The 27,423-nt window shown below is 38.5% G+C and overlaps 3 protein-coding genes across 8 annotated transcripts in view; all 3 read left to right on the forward strand.

Moving 5' to 3' along the window:
* CCDC18 (coiled-coil domain containing 18) overlaps positions 1–3,044 on the forward strand; it is a 25,741-nt gene extending 22,697 nt beyond the window's left edge. For 4 of the 5 annotated variants that reach the window (XM_080407060.1, XM_080407062.1, XM_080407059.1 and 1 more), the window contains 2 exons: positions 196–339; positions 2,891–3,044. In XM_080407060.1, coding sequence (XP_080263186.1) covers positions 196–339; positions 2,891–2,905 — 159 coding nt within the window. In that variant the 3' untranslated portion in view covers positions 2,906–3,044. Of the gene's footprint in view, positions 1–195; positions 340–2,890 lie in introns of those variants that run through there. The other variant, XR_013931238.1, reaches the window with a different exon arrangement.
* Positions 356–13,441, forward strand: LOC308071559 (retinol dehydrogenase 8-like). Of its 2 annotated transcripts, XM_080407163.1 has the most exons (8): positions 356–1,589; positions 3,832–3,873; positions 5,893–5,961; positions 7,094–7,259; positions 8,468–8,643; positions 9,735–9,828; positions 11,506–11,689; positions 12,608–13,441. In XM_080407163.1, exons 3-8 carry the CDS (start codon positions 5,931–5,933, stop codon positions 12,839–12,841), a joined length of 885 nt encoding a protein of 294 aa, XP_080263289.1. In that variant the 5' UTR covers positions 356–1,589; positions 3,832–3,873; positions 5,893–5,930; the 3' UTR covers positions 12,842–13,441. The 2 variants fall into 2 exon arrangements, with proteins under 2 accessions (XP_080263289.1, XP_080263288.1); XM_080407162.1 differs by lacking the exons at positions 356–1,589; positions 3,832–3,873 and having other exon boundaries at positions 3,901–5,961.
* Positions 13,442–14,789: 1,348 nt separating this feature from the next.
* On the forward strand, positions 14,790–26,580 carry DR1 (down-regulator of transcription 1). The gene is made up of 3 exons (XM_080407176.1): positions 14,790–15,468; positions 20,992–21,155; positions 24,423–26,580. The coding sequence occupies exons 1-3, from the start codon at positions 15,249–15,251 to the stop codon at positions 24,567–24,569; spliced, it is 531 nt and encodes a 176-aa protein (XP_080263302.1). The 5' UTR covers positions 14,790–15,248; the 3' UTR covers positions 24,570–26,580.
* The last annotated feature ends 843 nt before the right edge of the window (positions 26,581–27,423 follow it).

A 27,423-nucleotide genomic window follows, 5' to 3' on the forward strand; every position in this document is an offset into this window, starting at 1 on the left:
CAAACCGCTCTTTTGACAAAGGAAAATGTTGATAAAATAAAAATAAAATAAAAAATTGGCAAGGGAATCCAAAGTCAGAGGTAATACTGACAATATTTATGAGTTTTGTTCGGGGTTTGTTAGTGGTTTTGGTTTTATAAATCGTCCTGATTTCAGTAAAGTATCTGTTCTGATTTAATTGCATTTTCTGTTCAGATGGAGAGCTTAGAGAAGAAACTCCAGCATTCTAAAGATGAGCTTCGTGAAAAAGAGTTTGAATTGCTCCAGAGAGATCAAGAAATAAATCAGCTGAAGAAAAAAGTTGTAAGAAAACAACAGAGCCTAGAAGCTCTTGAAAAGGTAAGATGTTCCTTAGACACACAACAAATTATCAGTTTATAATGCCATTACTGTGACTGCTTAGAAGGAACAATATGGTGTCTCTTCAGAATAAGCATCATTACTTCTCCCCAAGTAATTGTATGTTATGTCCTGGTGTTTGCTGAATCTTAATCCTCTAAAGTTAAACCAGTTTAGTGATATAAAAATCAGAAATGTAATTGCTTTGTGGATAAATTTTAATAGATTATCTTCTGTAACCCAATGTTCTGGCTATGAACATGGTCGTCTTTGGAAAGAAATGAAACAACATGCTGTGTGATGAGAGCTTCCTATGACTTGAGTATCTATCTTGTGAAAATAATTGCATCAAAAGAGCACTGAGATCTAGCATGCTTATAGGAATGCAAAGAGAGGTTTTTTGTGTAGTGAATGGGAGCGTATGGATGGAATAGATAGCCAATATTACTTTATAAATGATACATATCTTTAGTTTGGGGCATGAATCAATCACTAGAAGTACAAATGCAATCTGAAATAAACAGGAATAAGTTCAATCAAAGGTGCTCACCAGCTAGAGGTAAAAAAACTGAAATGGCTCCTGCCATTCTGATTATGCTAAGGAATATCAGTTAGGGGGAGGCCCAAGTATGATAGAAGAAAGGCTTTGAAAATAGACCTACTTCAGTACTGTTCCTTTAGAGACTTGGGGTGAAGGAAATGACGTTTCAAGTTTATTTTCATTGTAGTGAAGTAGCTAAAACACTGGATTTCAGAAGCATTCTGCATAAAACATGAAATACATTGCAGAGGGGTTCTGACTCCACTTAGAATATGATATGGTTGCTTCTTTGTTTAAAACTTGTATATATTAACATGACGTTAGAAAAGACTTTCTCCATTAGTAACATGTTGCTAACTGACCAATCTTCCACTTAAACTTTCTGTCCTAGTTCCAAAAATGCAGTTACCTAATCTATCTGGGGAAAAGGGTGCTTGTGTGTGTGTGTCTGTGTTGCCTGGGGATATAGTCTGTCTCGTTCTTTTTCCCCTTAATACACCACCTTCCTTACTTATTACAGGAAGTGTATCAGTTCAGGGAAGTAACTGTTAAATAGGTTTGCTTTCTGTCCTGGACCGCTCTGCCTTTTTGGTACTCGGGAAACAACCAGGTCACAGATTCTTCAGTTGAATCGTTCTTTGTTCTTACTCTGCTTTAATCTGCACTGAAGATCTTGCAGTAATACAACACTCTGCTACCCTTAGAATATGTAAGTATTCCAAGTAAAGGAATACCTTACTGAACATGCAGAATAGCTTTTTCATTTTTCTGGGAAACTGAAGTAATTCTCTTTATTAAAAAAAAAAGGGGGGGGGGGGCAGATTTTACTTACAGCAAATTAATTTTTTGTGACCACAGTTCCTTACTGAAATGAAAAATACAATTGTGTTAAAAATGGTAAGTGAAGTAAGAAAAAATCAGTGATTATAAAGATTGATTTTATTTTTTAAAAAGTAATTTTTACAATGCTTTTGTAGAAGTATACATAGTACAAAAATAATTAGGAGTTATTGTAATAATCTTTCATTAGCTGTAAGCTTATTATGTGCTACTTATAGGTCTGTGTACTCTATTTATAGCATTCCTCATAAAGTATCTAGCTAAACATGAATAGATACAACATAATCGCTTCTTACTTATCATTAACAGGAGCTGTAGTATAATGTGATGGTACGAAATATTAGTAGCTGATATGGCCTCTGTTGTGCCACAGTACTGGCTAATGTAAACATAGCTGCTGTGTATCATATACTAGATAGGCCATGTTGTTAATCACCTAATACTACTGTTTTTTTTCTATGAATGAACTGTCAAATAATTGTCCAGCATGCACGTCTGTGTTTTAAAGAGGGAAAACCAAGCTAAAACCCTAGAAATTAACCAAAAAATCCTTCAACCCCAAGCATACTGTTTGGCTGCATTTATTTCTGTGTACTGTAGAGAAACTGTTAACGTTGATAAGATTTTCCTCACTTTATATTGTTGGAATTCATAGGCTTTCTTCCACTTGATGCTGTTAAAAGGGTATTTACGAACACTTCATGAGGAGTTAGGAACATAACTTTTTAGGAACTTAAACACAATAATGCAGTTTGACATGAAGCCTTAAGCCTAGAGGAGTCATTTCAAAAGACAGCGCTCCTTTAAGCTGTACAAAATATTTACAGGGATTTGCGTATGAAGATTTCTTCTCAAAATATTCTGCATAATATTTTCCTACTTAAATGCTGGAACTTAATATGTGTTGAAAAGTCTTTAAATTTTGCTCATTTTGAAAGCAAATAAATTTCCAACTACTAGAACAGTGACCAAAAATGCACTAATAACTTTGGTCTAGGGGGCAGAATGTGAAAAAGAAGCCATGGACTTGAGACCTGCAGCTAGTTTTCTTGAATTTGTGAGATAAATCTTATTAATGAAGAGTAACGTCTTAGTACAAATGGCTTTAGATATGGTAAATTGAGTGCAGAAGTTTAAAGGAAGGTTCTGATCATAGATATTTTGTTTCAGGGGCACGAATTGTGAAGAAATGTTGCCTGTTGGACAAGCAGCAACCCAGGAATGTGCTGTTACTGGCTACATTATCATGCAGTCAAAGAGGAATTTTTAACATTGTATTTGTAAATAATTAATGTGGTTATTTGTATTAAAGTAAATGACAACCTCTTTATTTTTCCAACTGTTTTTGATATTGTCTTGATATAATAACACCTTAATTTGTTCTTGAGAAATAAATTCTATTTTTTAAGTATCTTGAGTTACAGGAATTTATTTCAGCTGTCATTTTTTCCCGAAGGATTTTAAACAGTGTAAAAATGTGGTTTACATCTGACTTCTAATTAGGAGCACAATGGTATTACCTTATTAACAATTTTTGGGGGGAATTTTTTTTTTATACCTGCAATGTTATAGATACAGTATCTTATTAAAATTGACCTGCTTGTTAGATGTTTTAGGACATTGATTTGATCATACACACTAGCAAAACCTGTTTCCTTTACTCCAAGGAGTACCTTTCAGTTGCAAAGGGGTGTGGAACAGGGCCATAAAGCTTGAATTCCACACACACCTCCAAATCCATGCAAAAATTATTGTTGAGTAAAATGGCATCATAACTATGTACTCTAAAACTTACTTTTGGAAAACTGGAAATAATTTCTACACAATTTAATTAGTACAAATGGCCAGTGGCTCAGTTTCTAATACTTTTATGTTTACGTAAGCATCAGAAATTATACATATAGTCATAAGGCTTAAACCTGAGTCTGATGCACACATGACCTATGTGCATTAAGACATGTGATCCCTACTTCAGAAAATAAGTTAAAGTTATTTGACATAAAGCAGAGGAACAGAATTGAATGAATTGCAATTTAAAGATTAGGCCTGAGTTTAGTGTTTTGTAGATTGAAAGTGTATCTCAGCCAACAAACCTGTCTATTGTATTTCAGCAGCTCTGCAGGTGGAAGTGTGCTAAGCTCCTTGGGTAGCAGGTAGGTCTTTCTCTGTTTATGCAAACGGTGCACAAATGGCAACTGTTCTACTATAAGTGGTTATATAAAACCAGGCATATATTTTGCTACTATTGTCAAGGTCATCTGAAGTATCTCTGCAGTTTCACATTATTTTGCTAGTATGAAAATTATGATGTAGCAAAAAAATACTATTTACTTATGGAAATAAATATAGTGTGTGTTTTAAATCAAGCTATTTGTTTCTTTATATAATAGTAAATGAAAAATAGTAGAATTAGGTTGATCAGTGTAATAATTGAAAAATATTAAACTACTTTAATTTTTTTCTTCTCTTTAGCCAGTTCAGTTTGCCTTCAGGCTAAATATCTACGCATCAAATTTTAAACTGCTTTTTTTAAAGCAAAGGAACATGTAAGCCTTTCAAACCAGGATTTCAAGTGGAAAATGTAACCAATCTGTAATTACAGTTGCATCACACCACTAGTGGCATTCCACTACCGTAGTGTTGTATAAAGCTTTGCTTGCTCCTCCTACATGCACTAAATATAAATGTGCATGAACAGCAAAAGCAATTTGCCTAATATCTGAATCGGCTAAATGGCATTTGCATGAAAATTGTGTATCTGCATACTCACTTCTCTGGTAAAACTGTGGGTCAAACTTGGTAAATAAGTAGAATCATAACTACGTTTTCTCTTTAACTTTGGATGCTGTCTTGCTATTTTGTTGCTTGCCTGGAAAGTTACTGATTCCGCTTGTTACAATGTTCAAGTGAAGTTACTTGTTTTGGAAAGGAGGGACTTTCCCCCACCCCAACTTGGTAACTTCAGTTAATGTTTTTCAGTAGAGTCCTATTTCTTGAGTTACTAACCAATTTACATCTGTACAAATAAGTTCATTCTTCTGAACTGCATTGCATTAACATGGGATTATTGAATCTTGGAAAACACTTTTCTATGTATAATGGCATTGCAATGAGAGAAGGTTAATTGCTTATTAAGGTGATTCTTTTTCTGTCACCCAGGATGGGTTATAAATTTCACAAGACTTTTTTTTTTTTTTTTTTTTTTTTTTTCTTTCTGAATGTAGTGTGCCTACTCTGGTAAACGTAAATGGCACCAAATTGCCAGTCCAAATGTCCCTCTGTTTAATTCAGAGCTTACATGCAAAGTTGATGACATATGTTCTCCAAAACTAAAATGGAGTCAGACATCATGCTAGTTCTTTTTTTTTCTTTTTAAAATTTTTTGTGCCCCCAACTTGTCAATTGGAGAACCGAAGCTGTTTAAAAGGATTTCCATGTAGTGAAGCTGGTATGTTCAACATCTTCCTGGCTGTTCTCTGCTGCCAGCATACCTGCTTACTTTCTCTATTCTTGGCTAGGAACAGTGCCAAAAAGAGATGTGAGGAATCTGTCTGAACAACTTGTCTCATTCCAAATCTACATCCTGTATTTGTATTTACTTTTTCTGTGAAGCCTGTTAGGAATCTTTACAATAGTAAGGCATCAAGAAAGAAATATATTTGTCAATCTGTTGCAAAAGAATGAGGCAGGTGCTCTAAGTGTAGGAAGCCTTGAACACCTTCAGTGGGGGGGGATCCCATTTTGGGTGCAGTTTACTTTGTATAGACATGAGTGGAAGACCTGACACTACAGACTGTAATTGTAGCAAGGCTTTTTCTGCCCAGTAGGTCATTCCACTACAGAAAAAAATAAAAAATCCACATAGCTTACAAATGTTTCATTTTAAAGGTTAATCAAATTTTGTATTAAGTATAGTCCATGTTGATAATGCAGATTATAACCTCACGCAGGAGCATCTGCTTCTGTTTTTGTCAAGCTGGAGATTATCCCTTAATCATGCAGGGTCCAGGTATGCATTTTCAGATTTGTTGACTCAGGAAAGCTGAGGACAGCATTAAAGGCCAATGACGCTATACTGTGTAGCTACACTCAGGTTGTTGCTCCTCTGAACAAGAACTCTTGCTTGGACCACTCACTGAAAAGAATGGCAAGAAGAAATGTTCTTATTACAGGTTGCTCCTCAGGAATTGGACTGGCATTAGCTGTAAAAATGGCAAAAGATGAACAGAAAAGATTTAAAGGTAATAATGTATCTGTTACTTATCTGTATAGAAATATATTCTTCAGTGCAGTAGTACTACTTTTTTTTTTCTGTGAATATGTGATTGTATTCACTTTGACTTGCTTCTTGTTAGTTTTCCCTCCTCTCGCTGTCAAGAAATTAAAGCACGGTGAAAATATACCACTTTCTGTAAGCAGCTATTACTGTACCTGTGTTGAAGCTGAACAACTACTTGAACTGAATAGTTTGCAGCAGAAAGAAAAAGATGGTCGTATGAAAGAAATAGCTGAAAATGTCTGTAGTATGCTACCTTGGATTTACATTCACATTTGTAGGTAGCTTTGCTTCTGGCTACTGAAATCTTTGTTGAATGAAATATACATGCCTATTTGAGGACCAAAGAAATGAAAACAATTCTTAAATTTGCCATTTTTACCTTAAAGCACATGTAATTATTCCAACCCTGTGTAGGCATAAGAGGGTGAACAAAGGGGCTGGGATTTGTCTTTCTGCTGCAAAATGGGATTTTTGCTATGGTTGAAAATGGATGGCAGGGTGAGTACAGTAACCTCGGGTAATTGAGTTTCTCATGGTAACCCTCACAGTATTTTACTGCTGACTGGATGCAGATCCATAGTTTTCTGGGTAACTGGGACAATAATGATAAAACTAATTTATATTTTGAGAAGTAGCTTGCAAAAATAGACATTTCTGCAACCTAAGGAAGCATCTGTCTTCCTCTTTTTAATAAAATTATGGTTCTGCCAAGTATGTTGACTGATTTGGGGGGGGGGGGGGGAAAGCTGGAATCCAAAATTAGGTTTTAGGTACCTAAAAATGATTCAGCAGTATAACTTGATACCCAGTATTTAAAGTTTTGGTGATAATATTATCTTCATAGCTGCATGTTCTTCATTGTGTATAATGGTTTAATTCTTCTTTTGAATTTCTTGAAGATTTCAGAACCAGACTCTGGGAGATCAGTGACAATTTATGGTGAAAATGGATTGTTTCTACTTCAAGTTTTTATCTGGGTTTTATCGCTGATATTTAAGATACAGATGTAAAAGTGATGTTCTTCAATACTTCGCAGTAAGACCACCACAGAAGAGGTTTTATTTCTAATAACTGTTGTTTCTGGTGTGTTGCAGTGTATGCCACAATGCGGAATCTGGCCAAGAAAGAGCCACTGGAGGAAGCTGCAGGTCACAGGCTGGGCAAAACCCTTGAAATAAAACAACTGGATGTCTGTGATGAACAGTCTATTAAAACTTGTGTGAATAGTATCCCTGACAGAAGGATTGATGTCCTAGGCAAGTACAGGATGTGTATGTTATGAACGGATATCTGTTCTCTATTTAACATCATTTGAATACCCTCGAAGTTTCATTAGTGTATTTTTTAAATTATCAAAGTAATAATAGTTACATAGGGTATCCTGTTCAAAATTCTTAGGGCTTCACAAAGACATTAGTGGATTAAATCTCACCATGCTACTATGAAATAGGGAAGCTTGTTTTCCCTGTTTACAAAGGAGGAACGTGATCAGAGAAGTGTCTTGGATAAGGTGATGCATTTTTAGTAAATATGAGAAGAGAACTTTTGCCGAAATTGGCATTTTCATGCACAGGACTTTCTGCTCTATTGGCTAAGCGTAGTCATATTTACAGTGAAGGCAACAGCTCTCTCTACTAAGAAAGCAGCAGCATTTGGAAATTATCAAGTTAATGAACAAATGCAAAGAAAGTAAGGGTATTTTCAATTTGTATTGAGAACTGTAGTTGTACCTCACAAATTCAACAAGAAGTGTTTTCATGCTGTTTTGCTAAAAGTAAATATTAATATCCTAGTAAGATGGAAATTGCTTACACCATCCACTATTAAATCTTCCCTAATAGAAAATTATTGGCCTGTCTTTATTTTGATTAATTATTAAAGCACTGCTTAATAAGCTTCTTCGGCAAAGTGCATTATACTCTAATTTGGCATACTAGTTTTAGTGCAGAATGCCAGTTCTAGCCATCATTCCCCACTTACAAGCATTCAGGAGGCAAATAAAAATCAATGGAAGTGTGTGTTGTGGTTTTGGGTTTTTTTCTTGAAGATGTGAACAAAAGAAAAAGCAAAATATGGCTTGGTCTGTGAACTTTTGGAATAAATTGAAGACTTGTGTTCATTCCTATGGGTATTGAATTTAGCTTCTAATTCTTAATGCTGAATTATAAACAAATACAGATAATTCTTGGCTCATTTTCATGTAACCATTTAGAATTTAAAGGAAAAGGAATAATCAGAAATTTTAAAAAATGCAAAATGAGATAAACTGGATTAAAAGCATAATTCAAAATAAAAAGGTCAAGTGTATTTGCAAAGCTTTAGTGACAGAATAACATTTTTTAAATCCTTTTTTAAGGATCAATTAATTGTTAATCTTCATTTCAATTTCAAATGCTTTCCAGTAAAGATTACAAGTTAATGTTTATAGAGGTTATTGCTCACCGTTGTCTTCCATTTTGTGCAGTTAGCAATGCTGGAATGGGGCTCATTGGACCTATTGAATGTCAGACCATAGATGAAATGAAAACCGTGATGGATACCAACTTCTTTGGACTGGTTCGACTCCTGAAGGAGATTTTGCCTGACATGAAGAGGAGAAAGAGCGGGCATATAGTTATAATAAGCAGTGTTATGGGAATACAAGGCAAAGTTCATTTGCTTGTTTGTTTCAGCTGAGAGTTCAGTACTCAAAATCTAAAGCTTATCTCTTCTTATCTGAAAAAAAAAAAAAATTAGGAGCTAGTATATTGTGCTTTCTAATGCTGAAGTTCCAACTATAAAAAGCATAGCACTTAAGACCTGGTGTTTTTATGCTATCTAGGTAGAATGTTTCTACACAACTACTCAAGATATTTTAACAACAAACCTGCAGAGTGAATTTTAAATTTTTTTTAGAGTTTTAACTCAAACTCTAATTATTTTTTTTTAAAGTTATTTTGATTTATATTACCCGGAAAACACGCTTGGTGTTACTTTTCTTTTTCCTTTTGGAAAAGATTATGGGGACAGGCAAACATGCTTACTACACTCTGCACAATAATAATGGAATAAAATCCAATCATGTCCTGGACAATTGTACCACTTTTTTGTAAAGTTTCTCCTCTCATAAAACTCCACGGAGTCTAATTTTAGCAACAGATAATGATGCTCCTACTCTTGTGTTCCATCTGGTCTAGCTGTATTTGTTTCTGTTGTTACCATGGCATTGATCTTACCTGGATTATTCTGGTGAGCAAGGGTCCTAAGTCAAACTGCAAGAGTTGTTACTGTTTAATGCAGTACTTGCCTCCCACCTAAATGGATTGGTGCAGTGCTTTTTCTAAATCACTCGGATGCAAGCTGGATCTCTTGCATAATCACATCTTTGGTATTGCACTCAGCTTCTGTGTTCATCTATAGCCTATTAAAGTCTTGCTGATAAATAATGCAGATGGTATTGTATGTACAGACGCTTTAATATCTTAGACTACAAAATATTTAATATCATCCAAGGAGATCACAGCATTAGCTAGGAGGAAGAAAAGCATTAGTGAAGCATCCTTTCCTAGAATGAGCAATTTAGAGAACATAGGCAGAACAATCAGTATTGTATTTTGATTCAGTGTACACAAGGATTTTTCTAATTTTTCCCAGCCAGACTGTAGAGATTTTAGGAAAACAGAAGAATTTTTAAAACTAAACTACTGGTATGTTGAATATAATCACATTCTCAGGATGTTTTGTTTGTGCCATCAGGTATCTTATTTAATGATGTTTATGCTGCATCTAAGTTTGCTGTGGAAGGATTCTGTGAAAGTTTAGCTATACAAGCACTCAAGTTCAAACTGCAGTAAGTATTGATGCATGGGTGTAAATTGTATTTCAGACAGTTTTAAATATATTCAGAGCTAGCAAACATTTTTGAAGCTGCTGTCTAGGAGAAACAGATTGAAGAACCCATGGACATTGTATATCACAAAAGGCATAGAAATGTCCGCGTTATTCACATTATGTAAGCAAATAAAAAGATTTAGATGCTAAAATAAATGTGTTCTCTTCAACAGCTAAACTATGTTTTATCCAAAACTAAACAACCTTTATGTAACTGAAAACAGATTCTTGCATACAATATCATAGCAATAAATTTATAATATCAACCTGTAATATTTTCCTTTAGAAAGGATAACGTACTACTTAGGCAAGTCACAAGCAAAAGAGTTCAAGGGCTTATCAGAAAGAGAGAACACAGGACACGATACCTAAAATGACAAGAGGTGGGAGTGAGAAGTGAGAATAATGTAGTGTACTATTTCTTAATGTTGAAGACAGTATTTAAGAAAATGGTCCTGTTGATTGTCTGTGAGACTTTGGCGTTTGACTTGTCACATGTATATTCACATTCGTGTAATTCTGCTACTACTTTTCGTGTGAAGTCCAACAATTTTTAAATATCTCTGTGCGCCTAAGCATTTAGTCCTGGTGCTGTGGGGGAACAGACAGCTGCTGTCTTGGGATTTCAGAGACAAAGCAGCATCCAAACTGTGATATTTGATTACCACTCTGAAAAATTCGGAGGGATTTAAAATAAATAAATTGTAGTGATACACAGGATATGCCAGAATTCATAATAAGATTTCAAGAGTATAAGACACAGCAAAAAGGAGGTTAAAATTAGAATGGCAAAAGTTCAAGGTCCAGTGTGAAAAGTGACGCAAGAGAAAAGGCTTCAGTTCCAGCAGCAGCTGGAATTCTGCTGTCAAGGTCAATAGCTTGATCAGAACTTAAGTCTAGGAAGACATCCTGTCCCAGAGAGTGTTTTGGTAACTGTAGTGGCTGGGGGTAATTACTGCCTGAGAAAAGAACTGACCAGTAACTGTATTTCAGTGATTTGCTATAATAAATACAATATTGAACAAAATAAAATTTTCCAGATATGGCAGCAGCCAAAATCTGTCCACCCACAGCAAAATTTTCCATGTTGATTTTTATTATAATATTTTGTGGAGGGTTCTTTAATTATTTAACAGTTCTTTAATTATTTAACTGACAAAGAAAATCCATGTTTGGGCAATTCCCCCATCTCTGGCAGCTACTTCCAGTATTATTCTAAGAAAGGTATAAGAAAGACATATATATATATATATATATGTATAGGTTTTTGTCCAGAAATTAGTGAATTTGTCATAATCTTTTGATTATTTTTCTTAATATTTGATAAGCTCCTGGGGATAAATTGTCTATTATATTCCACAGCTGTGAGATAGCAGTTAACAACTGCGCTGACTTCTGCTGTGAATTAAGTTACAGCACTTTGCTGAAATTTAAGCTGCACAGATTTCTACTGCCACATGTGGATGGGGAGGAGCATGAAACGAGTGATGTGGTATGAATTGCCTTTACAGAACATACTGTTTGGTATTGCTTGCTAAAATGTACTCACAGTGCAATTCTTCTTTTGAGAAGGATTGAGGGGTATGTTTCCCACAGAGAGCAGTCAATAACCAGTATATCTTTGCTTTTTAAATAGGTTAAGTTTGATTGAACCAGGCCCGGTGGTTACAGAGTTTGAAAGAAAAGTGTTTGAAGATGGAATGAAAATGGATCTTTCAGCTGCAGATGGAGAAACAGCTGAGATGTTTACTAATATTTACCTTAAAAATTACAAACAGATTTTCCAGAGCCTGGGACAAAGTGCTGAAGATGTTGCAGAGGTAACTCATTGACAAGCCTCTATCTTCTTCTTTCTCAAAAAAAAAAAATTTCCCCCACCTTTGTAATTTATGAATGCACTGATTGGTTGGTGGTTTTTTTTTGGTAGAGACATTAGATCTAATCAAATGTAACCTACACAATTTAAAATTCTTTTTAAAAACTTGAGAATCTTGAGTTTTAAACAAACCCCTTTAGAATATTTAATATTTATTTTGAAGTATTGAAAACAACTAGAAATTGTAATTTCAATGCCACTGAGGTCTTAGATACACTTATACATCATCTACTGAAGTCTGAACATTCTGTAGTGGTACCATACATCTACACAGGGTTCCCACCATTGGTTAAAGCTGCTCTCCCCTCCATCTCACTAGTAATCCCGCTGCTATTGGGAAGTTCACTCAGCTACCCCAGACCTCCAAGGCACGAGAGAAGATACACGGATGTAGTTTCTGGTGCCTGGGGCTTCCTGCAGGAAGACAAGTTTAGGCAAGCTGTAGGAGGCGGCAATGATTTCAGGTGCTTGCTGTTAAGGGGTAGCATCAGTGTCAGCTGAAGTTTCTCTCATCTTGCCACAGAGTGCACTGTTCCGCCCTTTCCCAGTGAACTGTAAAAGGAAGGATCTACCTATTGTGGGCATATAGGCATAATTTTTAAGGACTATTCAGGATACTTAGGTGTAAGGTGCTATCACCATGGTATAGATAAACAGAAATAGGAATAAGAATAAGTAGTACTTCTTAAGGCCTTAAAAATATTTTAAGAAAAATTTCTAATGAAGTTCTAATAAAACTACATACAGGGTTTTATTTAATTCTAGCGCTTTATTCTTCAGCTTTTCCTCTGGTTAACTGAAAACTCGGTTATTATTATTTTGGTAAGGGTTCTTTAACAATTCTATTTCTCATTCTTGACAGCATACAGTAAAGGTAATTCTTGCAGAAAATCCACCTTTTCGCCATCAGACCAACACCTTGTATACTCCAATGACAACTCTGAAATACGCAGATCCAAATGGAGATCTACCCATTGATACATTCTACAAAATGGTTTTTCATCATGACAAAATCTTCAGTGCAAGTCTTAACTTTATCAAATTGCTAAGGTGGAGAAGTAGAAAGAGCTTTGACTTGGGAAAACCCTCACAATAAGTATGAGATAATATAGTGAAAATTGGAATTACTTTTTGTAGCTACTGATAATGCTGTATGTTGTTATTCAAATGCCTTTGCTTTGTAGTTGTGAAAAGGCATTCAAGGTGTTTATTTGAGCATAGCTAAGATGTTCAGCCTAGGGTGTTTATCTCTAACTTTACGGTTGCAGAACCTTGAAATTAAAATCCTTCAGCTATAGGTTTATTCTGTTTAGTGTTTGCTTTTTAGAGAGCTGTTTTCATGGGAACATGGCCATTGACTGATACTTGTATGTTCAGTATTAATTTGATCCCCTTCACTTATTAGAATATAATACATGCAGAGATGTGTACTGTAGGCAAATAGATTCTTAATATCAAAAAATATTTTCTCATTTTACTTAATAGAACAGTAATGCTTCAATCACTGTAGCATTCTCATTTTCAGAAATCAGATCTATTTACCAGTAACGTTAAGACAAAGTCTCATCAATCTTAAAATGTCACAAATATAATATTTATTATTCATATATATTTGAATGCTTCCTTTGTAGGCAACGGTTACTGGCCTATTCTACATAGTGGACAGCAACATCTTTAAATAAAGTATCTTCCTACAGTCTGGGTACTCTTTTTTGCAAAAATAACAAAATATTATCAGTAAGAAATAATTTAAATCCATCAATTGCCTTCAGTGTTGTGAGTGGCTGAAGCTGAGCCACATGCTTTCCTTTTCCAAGCTACATATATATTAAACCTAAATTCCGGCATGAGGAGAAGGTCTTTTTCCCTCTCTTCCTCACCCTAGTCCACCAACTCAGCTGAGGCTAAGCGGGGGGCATGGGTTTAAGTGCTGTTCCAGTAAGGCGTTCTTGTTCTCTGACCACCAGCTTTCCCTCGGTGCTGCCTCGTGTTTTCTTGGTGCAGTCCTTGCTCTACTGGGAGAGCCCAGTTGCAGCTCACAGGGGATATGGGATCTGGCTTTCTTCTTCCCTCAGTACTTTCTCACCAAGCCTAGATCCAGCTCCATGCTGGGACTTGCAGTGGCCCGGCCCTGCATCTGCCCAAAGGCTAGCTCAGCGGAGCCAGGCAGTGGCCCCTGCACCATCAGCTTCTGCGGATACCAAGCACTTCGGGCAACGCTGGGCTCGCTTTGCAGTTGTGACCGTTTTGCAAGCCCTGAGGTGTGGGGTATGGAGAGACCTCCCTAGGACCGCAGGCAGGAGGGCGCTTGGAGAACAGCACCCTGGAGCCCTCCCCTGCGTTCCCCTGGGAATTCACACCTCCCTCAAGCACCGGGCAGCTGCCTGCACCCCAACATCAGTGCGCGGGTGGGGGCAGAGGTGGGAACAGCAGCTGGGAAGGCTGGAATTCAGTGACAGCGGGGTGCTGCTGGAGCTGAAGGGCACACGGCCCCTGCTGGGCCCTGCCGTGCAGCCGGAGGCCCGAGCAGGGCCTGCTGGTGGCAGGGGTAATGCCCGTTACAACCCCGGTGCATTGTCTCTGGCCCGCAGCCCGGGGCTGGGCAGCTCTACCGTGTGCCTCCCTGGCCACACAACGAGGCCAGGCGCCACCGGGACCGCAGGATTTAACGGGCCTCCCCCAGGCACCGGCGCGGCTCGGTTGGGTTTGTTTCGTACAGCCCTTACGCTACTGCCCGTGGGGGGATGAGGGCAGCAACGGGGCCCCGCGGATGGAGGCCGAGCACGTTTGGCGATGGCCGCGGATGAAGGGCCGAGCACCAGGCGCCTGTCCCGCTTCGGCGGCGAGGCTGCCGGGGCCAGCAATTCCCGCCGCGCTGCCGGGATGGGGCGGGGGGCCCGGGCAGGCCGCGGAGCCGCGCCCGGCGTGTGGGTAGGGGGCGGCGGGGCCCTCGCCGCTGCCACCGCCCGCACGTGGTGCCGCTCGCGCTTCCGGCGCTCCCCGGGCGGGCGGGGCCAGCCGGCGGAAGCGCGCTCCGACTTCCGGCGGAAGCGACGTCCCTGGCAGGTCGAGCCCGTAGTCGGAACGTTTCCGCCTCGCGGCCGCCCTCACCGCCGGGCCAGCCGCTGCCGCCGCCGGGGAAGGGGGGCGCGGAGCCCGCCCGGGGAGCACCGCGCCGCGCGGGTGGTCTGGCGGCCGGCCTTCCCTCGGGCCGTTCATAAGGCGGCGGCGCCGGTGCCCAGAGGATGTGGCGGAGGCGGCAGTGGCAGGCGCCGCGGCCGAGGCAGCCCTGAGCCCGAGCGGCGCTTCCCGGCCCCGCGCATCGGCGGCCGCCGGCCCGGCCCGCTCGCCCGGCGGCGGCGCTCCCCGCCCCTCCGCAGCGCCGCGTCCCGCGGCCCCGCCCGCCCCTGGCCGGCTCCCGGCGCTGGAGCCCCGGCGGGAGCGGAGGGGGAGCCCGTGAGCGCGGGAGCGGAGCGCCGCCCGGGGGGCGCGCGGCAGCCAGCATGGCCTCGTCGTCGGGCAACGATGACGACCTGACCATCCCCCGGGCTGCCATCAACAAGATGATTAAGGAGACGCTCCCCAACGTGCGCGTGGCGAACGACGCCCGGGAGCTGGTGGTGAACTGCTGCACGGAATTCATCCACCTCATCTCCTCCGAGGCCAACGAGATCTGCAACAAGTCGGAGAAGAAAACCATCTCCCCCGAGCACGTCATACAGGGTGAGCGGGCGCCGGCTGCCCGCCGCGGCGGGGCCCGGGGCCGCCCCCTCGGTCTGTGGGGCCGTGAGGAGGCAGAAGGCGGGGGGGGGTCCCCGGGGCCCGGGGAAGGTGCGCGCTGCCCGGACCGGCCCGCCGCAGGGGTCGCGCCTTTGTGCGCTCGGCGCGGCTGCCGGGGTGCCCGGGCCCCGCTCCCGCTTTGCGTGCGGGCCGGGCTGTGTCCCCCCGGGGGGGGCACCGAACCCCTTCGTCGCTCTCGTACCTGTGAGGCGAGGTCTGCTTTTGCGAATGGCCATACGGAATTCTTTGACAGCCTGTTTTAAAAGCCTGAGCTTTTTTTTAAATGTCTTCCGAACTGCTGACTGACAAAAGGTGTACGATGGAGTATGTGAGGGCCAGGCTTTCATCCAGAGTCGCCCTGTCTGGGCTCTCTGAAGAGTAAAATACCGCTAAAATACCCCTCTACTGCTGTCCTGGGGGCCTGGCAGTTTAACGTGAAGCATTGTAGTTGTTGTAAAAAGCGTTTAAACGTAACTTACGCCCTTGCATCTCTTTTTGCTGTTGATTCCCCTTGCTTGAATTGGTGTTCTCTGTCTTCTTTGCTTTTCTTTCAATTCTGCTATAAACAGGGAGTTTCCTTGACTCGTCTTAAAGTCTGCAACAGGCATCTTTTGTCAGGAATCATTCACTTTACTGCTGAAGCAGAGGTGGCTGATACCAGTGTCTGCTCCAAATAAATTTGTAGCAGTAATAGTGAAAGAGCACTTTGCTGCTTGGTAGAGATACTAACAGTATTATTTGCAGTAGAGCAATTTTCAGGACTATGATGGTATGAACTTAGTTTAAAAAAAAAAAAAGGTGGAGCTTTTTTGGTAATGATTCTCTGTTTGGAACAAAAGAAAAAAATCCAGTACTGTTGGATTATATCAGTTTGCATACCAGAAGAGTTTAAAGTACTTGACTGAATTATGAACAGCAAAAGAAAATACATGGCATGTATGAGCTTTAATATTAAGTAAAATACCTGTGGACCTGAAAGTTTAGCAAAGCAATTCCGTCACAGAAGCTCAGGATGTAAAGAGTAAAACTTGTGCTTGCCCATGGAAGCATACTTTGGCCATGATGCTTCTTAATACAGAAAGTTTCTTCAAGTGACACCCAAAACGTTTGAGCTTAGTTCTTAACATGGGAATAGACATGATCGTCAAGGTTGAGGACAATAAAGAATTCACAGATGAAAGTATTTTTTGCCCAGTATTGGTGGTACTTAGGAAAGATTTCATCTGTTGCTGCCCTAGGGTTAGCCTGGGTTTTTTTGAAAACAAATTGAAACTAATATGTGTGTGTGTGTGCATACGCACAATGTGCATGTGCCCATCATCATCAGGTGGTCCCAAACAGGTATTTTTCTGGCTTTTGTGTTACCAGATTGGAGAGTTAGGAGAAATTTTCAAATTGGATTTGTACTTAGTCAAATATTGCTAAGGTGAACTTTGGAGATCTATCCATTTCTGTAATGCTTTGGAGATGCTAGGAGTTGTTCTTGGATTTTCTGCTGCTGATATTTCTAGGGAGGTGTATTGCTATTAGCTTCTTCCAGATGCTGGTCAGTTGGCAGATGATCCCTCTGTGAGGTGTGAGGGTTTAGATCGCTGATTTTGGCAACTGTGGTTATGTGTGTATAGTTGTGGTATTTCAGCATTTTCATCCATATTCATACATTCTGCATACTTAACTATTTTGACTGCCCCTTAATGTAGCTCCACGACAATAATGCTAACAAAGTAATTGAAATATATTTCTTGTAGTCATCCAGATATCTTGTCTTTCGAATACTTGAACCAGTTCATTTAGAAGTACAATGAGGCTAATGGTCATCACATCATACCTGGACCACCCTCAACGCAGGGTGCTGCCAAGAGGAATCTTTTTGTACCCTCCCTAGAGCTGGATCTAGCAATTGCTGATGTAACTGATCCTATGGCTTTTTGAGAATCTGGGAGGGAGCAGTTTTCTGTCAGGTGAGTTTGCTGATCTGACTATTCCTGTAAACAAGAAGTGACTAGATTGGAAGCAAGGAGTAGGAAGGGTGTTTCACCAGGAAGGAGGAAGGGGAGAGAGACGCTTTGCAGTTGGTGACACCTTGCCATTGGACTGTATTAGAGGTAACGTGAAACTGCACTTTGTTGTGTACTTACCTGTTTGGCAGCAGTGGTGCTTAAGACACACCTTCCTTTGCACCATTGAAACTATTGTGGCCACGTGCTGAGCTAGAACTCTTTCCCCCTACCACTGGGTTATGCTTCAGATAGACTAAGTCCCCGCGGTATTTCATTGTGCAGTAGCGCAAACATTTGACTGGCACGGTGCTGTCAGCAGCATAGGGAAAGGAAAGCAGAGGCTTCTTGTGTCCCGCGAGAGGTCTGATTTGATAGATGTACTCAGGCTATGCCAAGCACTCACTACTAGCGATAAAACACAAAGCAGCTTCCCTGGAGAGTACCCAAAGGCATCAAGGCTATGCAGCAGTCATAAGTGGAGGTAGTCTCCATGTTTATTGCTCAATCCTGCTATCAGGAACCCAGCTGTGAGTCTGAGACTCTAATAAGCAAATGAATATCCTTCCATCATGGAACAGAAAATAGCCTCATTTGATAGTTACGTGAGTGGTGATGGAGAAGGCTTTTTATGAGAAATTAAACTTTCATTGAATTCTAAAAATGGTGAGATGTTGAATCACTATTTTTGTGAAGTTGATTACTTGATCTACATGGAACTGTTGTGCAGTAAAGTAGGCTGTGGATTGATGGCAAATCCTGTAGCTTCTTTTCATGGGCTGTTAGGATATTGACAATGTTTACGTTGGTATTTAAGATTCAAAAAACTCAAACAACTGTTAATGTTAGGGATTTTACTTTGGAAGCTATTTTTCTTTGAAAGGAGCATAAAAAGTTAAAAATCTCAGCTATGAATGACCTGATTGTATAAAAAACAAATCTAGAGCTAATTATGCTTACCTGATTAATCAGAAATCTGCACCTTCTTGCAGTCATTAAGGGTGGGAGGAAACTGGGAAAAAGGTAGTTGTGATTTGGTGTTTGTAAACATGAGAAGTCTGCCCTGCACACCCACCACCACCAAAAGACCAAACCAAAAAATACCCCCCAAACAGGCTTTTTTTGGGATTCCGTTGTTTAAATTTGGTCTGGACATTCTAACCTCAGTAAGATACCAGATTTACAGCCATCTGGGTATACTTGTAGATTTCAGACTCAAGAAATAAAGACTGAGTTTTGGTGAAACAGTAGCTCTGTTTAAGTAGTGATTGCTTGTCCCACATTTCAGCACCGTGCTAGTATAAAGGGATTCGTGTTCCTTCTGTGCATTTGTTTGGTAAAGCCTTGGTGTGTTTCAAGCTGACAGTAAATTTCTTGAGTCGTTTCACAGCCAGCAGAATTTTTATGCACTAGACCTATGATGCATGTATGGTTCTTTATAGCTTTATGATGTTGAACAATTGTACAAATCTGGTTTGGTTATATCACTTGTTTTGTTTTGCATATTTTTAGTGTGCTATATTCAATACGTAACTAAATTCTTTCCATTGATTTATTTTCTTTTAAGGGCCATTTAAAATTTCTGTGGAAACACATGTTGCTCTTGACTTCAGATTTGGGCAGTTGGTCGTATTCTGATGCAGCAGATTGCCAACCCTGATCACTGTGAATTTTCTTTTGATGAACACCTATGGTTTTGCTATGATGTTTTGTTTTCGTGATGTTAGACTTCTAGAGTTCTTAAAAAATTTTACACTTCGTTTAAAAAAAAATAGGCCTTTAGCTAGTTTACTGGATATACTGTTTACATTTTAAAATGGAATGAGTTCTTAGATATTCATAGACAGATTAGATAACCAGTTCTGGACCATGAGACATGGATTTGCCTCCTATCTGCTGAGGTTGGATTAAACAAGTTTCTGAAGGTTTTTGGTAGTTCTTGCAGAAACTGTGGGCCAGTTGAAAAAAGTGTTTCTGTTGTCTGTGTGTGTGAGCTGAGACTGAACTGGCATACTGTCTCTGAAGCGAACCAATTACCTTTAAATTGGTTTGTCTTTTAACTTTGTTTTTCTTAAGAAATAGGTATTATGTAAGTTCATTTGCCAAATGTTATCTGTTAAAGGAATGGTGGTCCTGCATGACTGGGCAGCTGCACTGTGCTGCCCTATTGAAGACAGCGCGTTAATTGTCTCCTTGTCCATAGTACAGGTTGGAAGCTGAAAACTTACAGAATGCCTTTGGGTTATTGTAGAGGTGCATGATACAATGGCATCCTGCTGTAATTGTGGGTAGGAAAATGTTGCTTACAAAATTGACGTTAAAATGTAGTGTGAGTTAGCATGACCAAGAGCTTGTTTATAACAAGTTGTTGATTGCTGTTACGCAGTTTATATTAGTGCTATTTCTTGAATAGCTTGTGACATAAGGTTAAAATAAAGTAAGATAAAGGTTAAAAAATGTCATTCTGTAAAGAAAGCTCTGACTTGTGTAAATACAGGAAATGAACCAGCTGTTTTATTAAACAGAGTATAATTGGTGTTTATGTAATATTTCTAGCTTATTCTGTTATAGGTTCCACTTTGGGGTGTGTGTATATCTGGAGATATATTGTAGTAAATGGTGAACTGGAAAACAGTGTGCATTTTGTCACATGTTCTACCTGGGTTTTTATAGTCTTTCCTGTTAGTTTATATTAGTTAAAAACACTTGTTGCAGGATATAGCTGCATTTCAGGGTTTTTTTGGGGCAGATAGAAGTACAAGATTTTAATTTCTGAATACATTTTCATGTGGAGTTAAATAGGAGGGTTTCTGTTGGAAACTAAAACAATAAAAAGTTTATACATAATTTTATATAACTTTGAACTATGCATTTCAAGCTTTTTGGCACTTGAAATATGAATTTCGATACTAAAAGACAAGCTAAAAGTCATAGGTCTGAGATAATATTAATTATTTCTTCCTTAATGAAGGATTTGTGATCATTTCAGATGCATCACTTTTGCTCTGTTATAAGCTGCTAATTTGCCTTCCACTGGAGGCTTGCAACAAAACTGGAAAGAGAGAATCCCCAAGAGATTAAAGGTTAATGGTTCAAATAGAAAGAACTTCTTAGTTGTGTAAACTTTGCTTAATTTGGATATTTAGAAGATGGGAGAAAGATGTTCTTTGAAGAATAATGCCTGTCTCTAGTAAAATATATCTGTAAGCCCTGAATCCTCTGCAAGTGTGGACTTTGGTTGTACTTGACTACCTTTAACTTTCCTAGCCTGAAAACATGCACTCTTAAATGGTGTAGGAGAGGAGACGGGGGAAATAGCTGTCAAATCTTATAAATGCAGATTTTTTTTGTCCCCAGATGATAGAAAAGTGATAAAACTTCTACTACTTTTTTAAAATTGTTTAAATAAATCGATATATATTCTCAAAAGCCTTGTAAAAGATAAACAATGTGTTTTCTTTCCTTCTAGCACTAGAAAGTTTGGGGTTTGGCTCCTATATCAGTGAAGTAAAAGAAGTCTTACAAGAATGCAAAACAGTAGCACTAAAGAGAAGAAAGGCCAGTTCACGCTTGGAGAACCTCGGCATTCCGGAAGAAGAGCTTCTAAGGCAGCAACAGGAATTATTTGCAAAAGTAAGTGAAGCAGTACTTGTAATGATGAGGTTGGAATAATTAATGCTGCAGATCTAGTGCCACAAAAACATGTGCACACCTCACGAAGGATCCCCTTACTTGTGAATTGCTGCGGCATCTAGGGTGCCATTGAACTTGGCCTGTTTGATTTGGGGAAAGTAAAGTAAATAAGATGCTGCTACTTGTTACTTCTGTGATCTGACATACAGCGCTTTGTATACAGACTAATTTTATATTCCAGGTTTAAAACTCGCGGTTTTTTTGCTGCTACTTAAGTATTTCCATTCTACTGTAGAGAATGCATTAAGAACTAGTTGATTGAGGAAATAAAAGAATGACAGCTGGTGTTCTAGGAAATTACCAGTTTTGATCATTAAAGTGAATCTTTTCTGTTTCTGGCCATCAGTCCATAAATGTTATTGCTTAGGCTTTGAAAGAAACATTTAATTGTTCAAAATTTCTAATTTGTCCCTTCTCATCTTCCTTTACTCTTGGCAAGACTTTAATTGAGCGAATTCCTGCATAAAAAATTAAAAAGGCAGTTCAGGCATAGAAAGAGCATTTCCTTGCAAATACTGTATGTGGGCACGCACACACACATTCTCCTTCACCCCAGCCTTCTCCCCTCCCAGCTTTCCTGGATCATTTAGAGAATGGTGGTCTTGTTAAACTAAGAGAACAGTAGAAAGAAAAATAGTGTAGAAAGATAAATAAATAAAATTGGCTTTTAATCATTTAACACTGGAGATGTTCACAAACTTAAGTGATGGTTTTTTCCCCTCTTACCCAAAGCATGAGTCTTATTTTCTCAATTTTCTTACTTTAATTTCCTCTGGTGAAAATGCTTACTCAGTTATGCATTATCGTGTCTGATTACTGTGACCTTCTCTCCACTATACTTGTATGTTACTGAAACAATAACTGTTGTTTTTCGTATTACAGCATGCCAATTACTTTAATCTTAATTGCATGATTAATTTTACGGCATTTAAAATTTCAGCATACCTCATAGCTATTGTTGACATGCAGTGAACTAGTTACGATGAATTCATGTGTGCCTAACTTTTTTTGACTGTATTAACATTAGAAAGACTAATATGGTTGCTTCTGGATTAAGGGTAAGATTTACAAACAACAGTCAGTTTGATACCTGTTTTTTACTTACTGTTTGGTTCAAATAATTTAGAATGATATATACAGTAAAAAAGCAGCAAAAATAAGGTGTGTTAAGGGAGTACTAGCTCCTGAGTAACATTTTAAAAAATAAAAATGCTGAAACTGTGGCCACCTTATGTAAGCCCCACTTTATCTAAGGAATGACCCCGTGAGGTATGTTCTTTGAAAGTTCTGTAATACTGTGTCTTAATGTCTCAGTTAAGGCAATGCATGCAAGTTTGACGAGATTGTATGAATGATTTTTCAAAATAGTTTTTGGTAACATGGAGAACTTCCGCTTAGATTCAAAGTTGGCAGTCTCATATTTGAAAGAATCTAGTTGTGATATGCTGTTGGAGGTACTGTAATTATTTGAAAAAATATTTATACAAGTGCATGTTTATGCTAATTTTATTAATATTCTAAAGCATAACACTAATGCTGACTTCTTGCTCTAGTTTTAAAATACTTGCCTGTTAATGTTATGAATGTTTGATGCCCATAGTTTGAATGATTGTAAATATTTGAAATCAGGAGAATGGCTTATCCTGATGTTCGTGCATGTATGTAAGTTTCTGTGCAAGACAAGGGCTGTAACAGATTAGGCCTTTTTTTGAGGCTTTCTCACTGAAGTTCATCTGTGCAATAAATGAGTTAAGTTTACTAGATACTTACAAAGCTGCTTAGTCAATAAAACTCAATGGAATTTTTTTTTTCCATTTTTGAAGTGGCTAAGTGATATCGTTATAAATATGTCAGTAAGGGTAGGCGCTGACAAAATGATCCATCCAGTGTGAAGTGCTGAGCTTCTTGTTACCCGGTGCATGCATGTGTATGACCTCGTTAAGTGTACAGTAAACTTAATTGTAGCAGAGTCAGTAGGAGCCCTGTTGTTACACTGTGTGTGATAAATGTTTGTCTCTCTTAGGTGTACAGATGCTGCTGTCTTCCTTTGTTTAAAACTTTACAATGTCATAGTTTTCCAACCCTTGTAACTTCACTACCACTTGAAGTTTGAAATACTGAAACATCTTCATTGAGAAGAGATTTCTACCTCTATAAAAGTGTGTTCTTTTAACACTAGAACAGACTGAGGAAATGCGACACTTGTTATAATAAGGGGAGACTCCCTTTTTTCACTTTGCTAAGTAGATAAACTGGTTTTGCTTGCTTTCCAAAGCATCATCTTTTGGCATTTTGAAGTTTGCAGAAGTAAAATTTGTTGATGGTTTGGAAATAAATAGCAAAGTTCAGTGAGTGTAATGTAATGGGATTTTGAAGAAAAATCATTACAGTCTTAGTGATGACTTGTAAAAGTAGATAAGTAAAGAAGGCTGAAGAATTTTTATTTTAAGAACTTTTTCCTAATGTTCATTCAGAATAGAAATTGAAGTTTTAACACAATTGATTGGTATACTGTTGAAATCAGTAGTTGCTGCAAAACGAGTGAAAACCTTGGATAGAAAAATGAGAGGTCAGCAGCTGAACTACTTGAAATGTTGTGTTAGTACATTTTGTACCGTTAAGTGGAGGACTGTACCTTTCTGTAGCAAAGCCATCCTCGGTCTGCATTTCTGAATTTGAGAAGACCTTGCCGTTTTCCAAAGATTGCTTAGCAAAGTAAGATAATGGCTTTCGTTATGTTTTTGTGGTAATGTGTGCCTTTGTGGTACATTTGGATGATTTTGTAATTGCAAATTACAGTATTTGTAATCAACAAAGTAGGGCAGTTCGCATCTCTGAACTGTGATTGAGTATTAAGGTCCCTTGAAATTGAAGCCTAAAATTTCTGTTGCTTTACCTCAGCTTTTCCACTAGGAAGTGGTTCAACACAATCCTTACAATGGAACTTAAGTACACTAGCTCCTGCCTCTTCTTTTTGTAGCTGCAAAGCCTCCAAATGGTGGCCTCTTCAGAGGAAGAGACAATGTAGCTAATCATCTTGGTACAGATAATCAAGGTATTTCCAGATGTGGTTTTGTATGCACAATTAATAAAAAAAATATACAAAAGGGACCTGCAGGTGCAGATAAAACTGCTTTTCAAGATAAGGTGCTCTAGAGATCCTTCGCAAGCTATGTATGGCCTTAACAATTAAATTCGTGTCTTTAGGCTAGACAACAGCAAGCAGAACTGGCGCAGCAGGAATGGCTACAGATGCAACAAGCAGCTCAACAGGCACAGCTTGCTGCTGCCTCAGCCAGTGCATCCAATCAGGCAGGATCCTCTCAGGATGAAGATGACGAAGATGATATCTGAAATTCACCAGCTGAGTTTGTCTTTACTAAGAAGTATTTTTCCTGCACAATGAAAACAGTGAAATGAATGCTTACCTGTAAGTTTGTATGCATCATGGACTGGCAATTGGTATTCTAGGGGTGTCTGCTGTTGTGTGCTGTACATGTATAAACTGTCTTTTTTTGAACTCTTGGAAATTTAAGGTTCAGTATCATATCAACTTTGGATTTTTAATGGTGTATATGGAAATTTTAGATAGCAGTGCGTCATTTATTTGATCAATAAACAGTGTTACAATAAACGAGTTTATAAAATATAGTGAGATTTATACAAAAAGCTCTAAATCCACATTTGCATTTCTTCCCTTTTAACTAAACTATAAAATCTTACTTAGAATTTTTAATTGTTTTTTGGGGGAATGGTGCAGTAGACATAATCTGTTAATGGGGAAAAAAGCAAGAGTTCAGCATAGTAGAGTCTGAATTCCTAGTTCTTTTTAAAATGAGGATGTATATGGCAATAAATATTATATATGCTCAAATACCACACTTGTTAAAATTTGAAAATGATACGTTTTCACCAAGCTAGGAAAAGGTATGTTTAATAGGAGTTGTACAAATTCAGTCATTTTTTTTGTATAGGGGTGAAAAAAAATAAACCCATGTTTTTATTATGACATCCTTTGACAGTCCTAACTGACTATTTCACTTCAAAGACTGCCTGGTTTGAAGAACTAACTCTTCTATTACTTCACTCCAGTTTAATGTTAACTGTTGTTGATGGTATTTTGTAGTCCAGATCTATTCATATTGTTGAAATACAAAGCTGGAACTTGATGAAACAAAATTGTTTCAGTTCCACTGACATAACTGGGAATGATTCAAGCCTAAGAAGGCAAAAGATGAAGCTAAGAGCATGCTTACCGTAAAAGAGGGAATTTATTTAACCTTTGTTAGTCATTGTTGTCATCATAATGCTAACATTCTCCAGACTAGATTGCCACTGGGTTACTAAGATACCTTGTTGAAAGATAACATTTTCTTCATTCAGATTGGTTCATAGGTAAGTCCAGGTTTTTGATAAACTATTCCCCAAGAGTGATCAGCAATACATGGAACAGAAGTTATGTAGTAGTCCTTTTGGTAGTTGACTTGAAAATTCTGTTGATTAATGGATGAGCAGCTGTTCTTTGTGTTGAAATAAAGCACAGTAGTGTCCATTGCTGAGTTTTAATGTGTTACTTGAAGTAATACTGGCATATCTTCTGGTACACTAATCTGAGCAGACTAGAAAAGCCACTTGCATGCTGCTGTAGATGATCCCATAGCTCTCTTAACAGTGTAGATTGTTTTATTAACTTAACGACCTCAGCAAGTTGCCCTAGCTAGAATTCTTGAGGAGGGATGCAGCAGTCTGTTTACATAAGGATGCAAACAGAAAATGGTGTGCCCGTTTTTACATAAAGATCTGAACAGGGTACAATTGGCGTATGTTCAGATCTCAGTCACATAGTGACTTCTCATTTAAATTTGAGATACATTAAGTTGCATATTGAATAAATGTGAACTCTTCCTTAAACACATTAATGCAGTGAAAACTCAGAAGTATTTGTTTGAATGTTTAAGTTTAAAAAAGAAACAAAACCCCTTTTGTGGATACTATATGAAATATGTTAGGCAAGGTTTGACTGAGGAAGTGGTTTTCTGTAAAGGTTTAAGTACCAAAGGTAGAAAAACCTAGTCTAGTGATACAATGTTAATGTGCAGTGTTGGCTTTTCTAATTTGTACTGTAACACCTTCACACTTTATATTTTAAATGAGTCTTTTCCTTTTAAATAATATTAGGTATATTTTCACACCTTTCTTTTCTGATGCAGAATTCAGGTTAACATTTTACTGCATCTAGTATGTATGGTGTAATATGTTTGGATCCTTGTGACCTTTCTTTTGGACATTCTTGTGCTTTTTCATATGCTGTATTCTTCAAGCAATAAAATTCTGATGTGTTTTTATAAAATTGCTTTTATATTTACTGAATAGTCTGTCTTCATTGCATTTATAAGGAAAATTAAGGCTACCTAACCTCTGCTGTTGTTTTGACCCACTGAACGTTTCCTGTGACCAAAGTCTTTACAACCTGAGTGCTGTTGGAAGGCATTGCTGTTCACTGGGGGTTGTTAATGCTTGCAAACAGTATTTCTGACCTGCTCTCTTTCCTCTTGAGAATTGCATTTTGTACATATGCATTTTTATAACCTCACCTTCTTAACTTGAAAAGTTGGACAAGAAACCCCTGTAGGTCAGGTATAACCCACTGAAATACTTCCAGTTTAATGAAGTGAAAGACCACAGGCAGAGGCTGGGGAAGTAAGAATGTATGTTAGTCTCCTGTTGAATTCATTTCATTTAGTCTTGTTTAGACACTACTTATACAGCCATTCCACCTCAAGTATGAAAAGAAAACTCAGCAGTTGCAGGAGAGACTCTTTTAAGAATTTTTTTTATTACTTCCCTATGGTGCTTCCATGTGCTAGCGGTTCAGACAGGAGACTCCCGAGTTTGTGGTACCCCTGATTTTTTTGGTACGCCAGATACATAGCGTGTAAAGTTTGGTTAGTGAACTGTACTGTTACTTTGTCTCAGAAGAAACATGTATAAGGATGTGTCTGTTTCTTAAATATTGAGTTGAGATTATCTGTGGGTTTTCCAGAATTATTCTGAGAGCTTGTTTCAGGGTGCTTTAAGTGACTTCCTTGCAAAATCTTTTTTCTGTTACTTTAATAAAGCATATGTCTGCATGACATAGTGGGTGATGAATATAGTTGTATTTACTATGCTGAGGTACTTCTAAAGGAGATGTCTTAAGGATTCTAAA

Source organism: Falco punctatus (assembly GCF_963210335.1).
Source record: "Falco punctatus genome assembly, chromosome: 11".
In the NCBI taxonomy this organism is placed as follows: Eukaryota; Metazoa; Chordata; class Aves; order Falconiformes; family Falconidae; genus Falco; species Falco punctatus.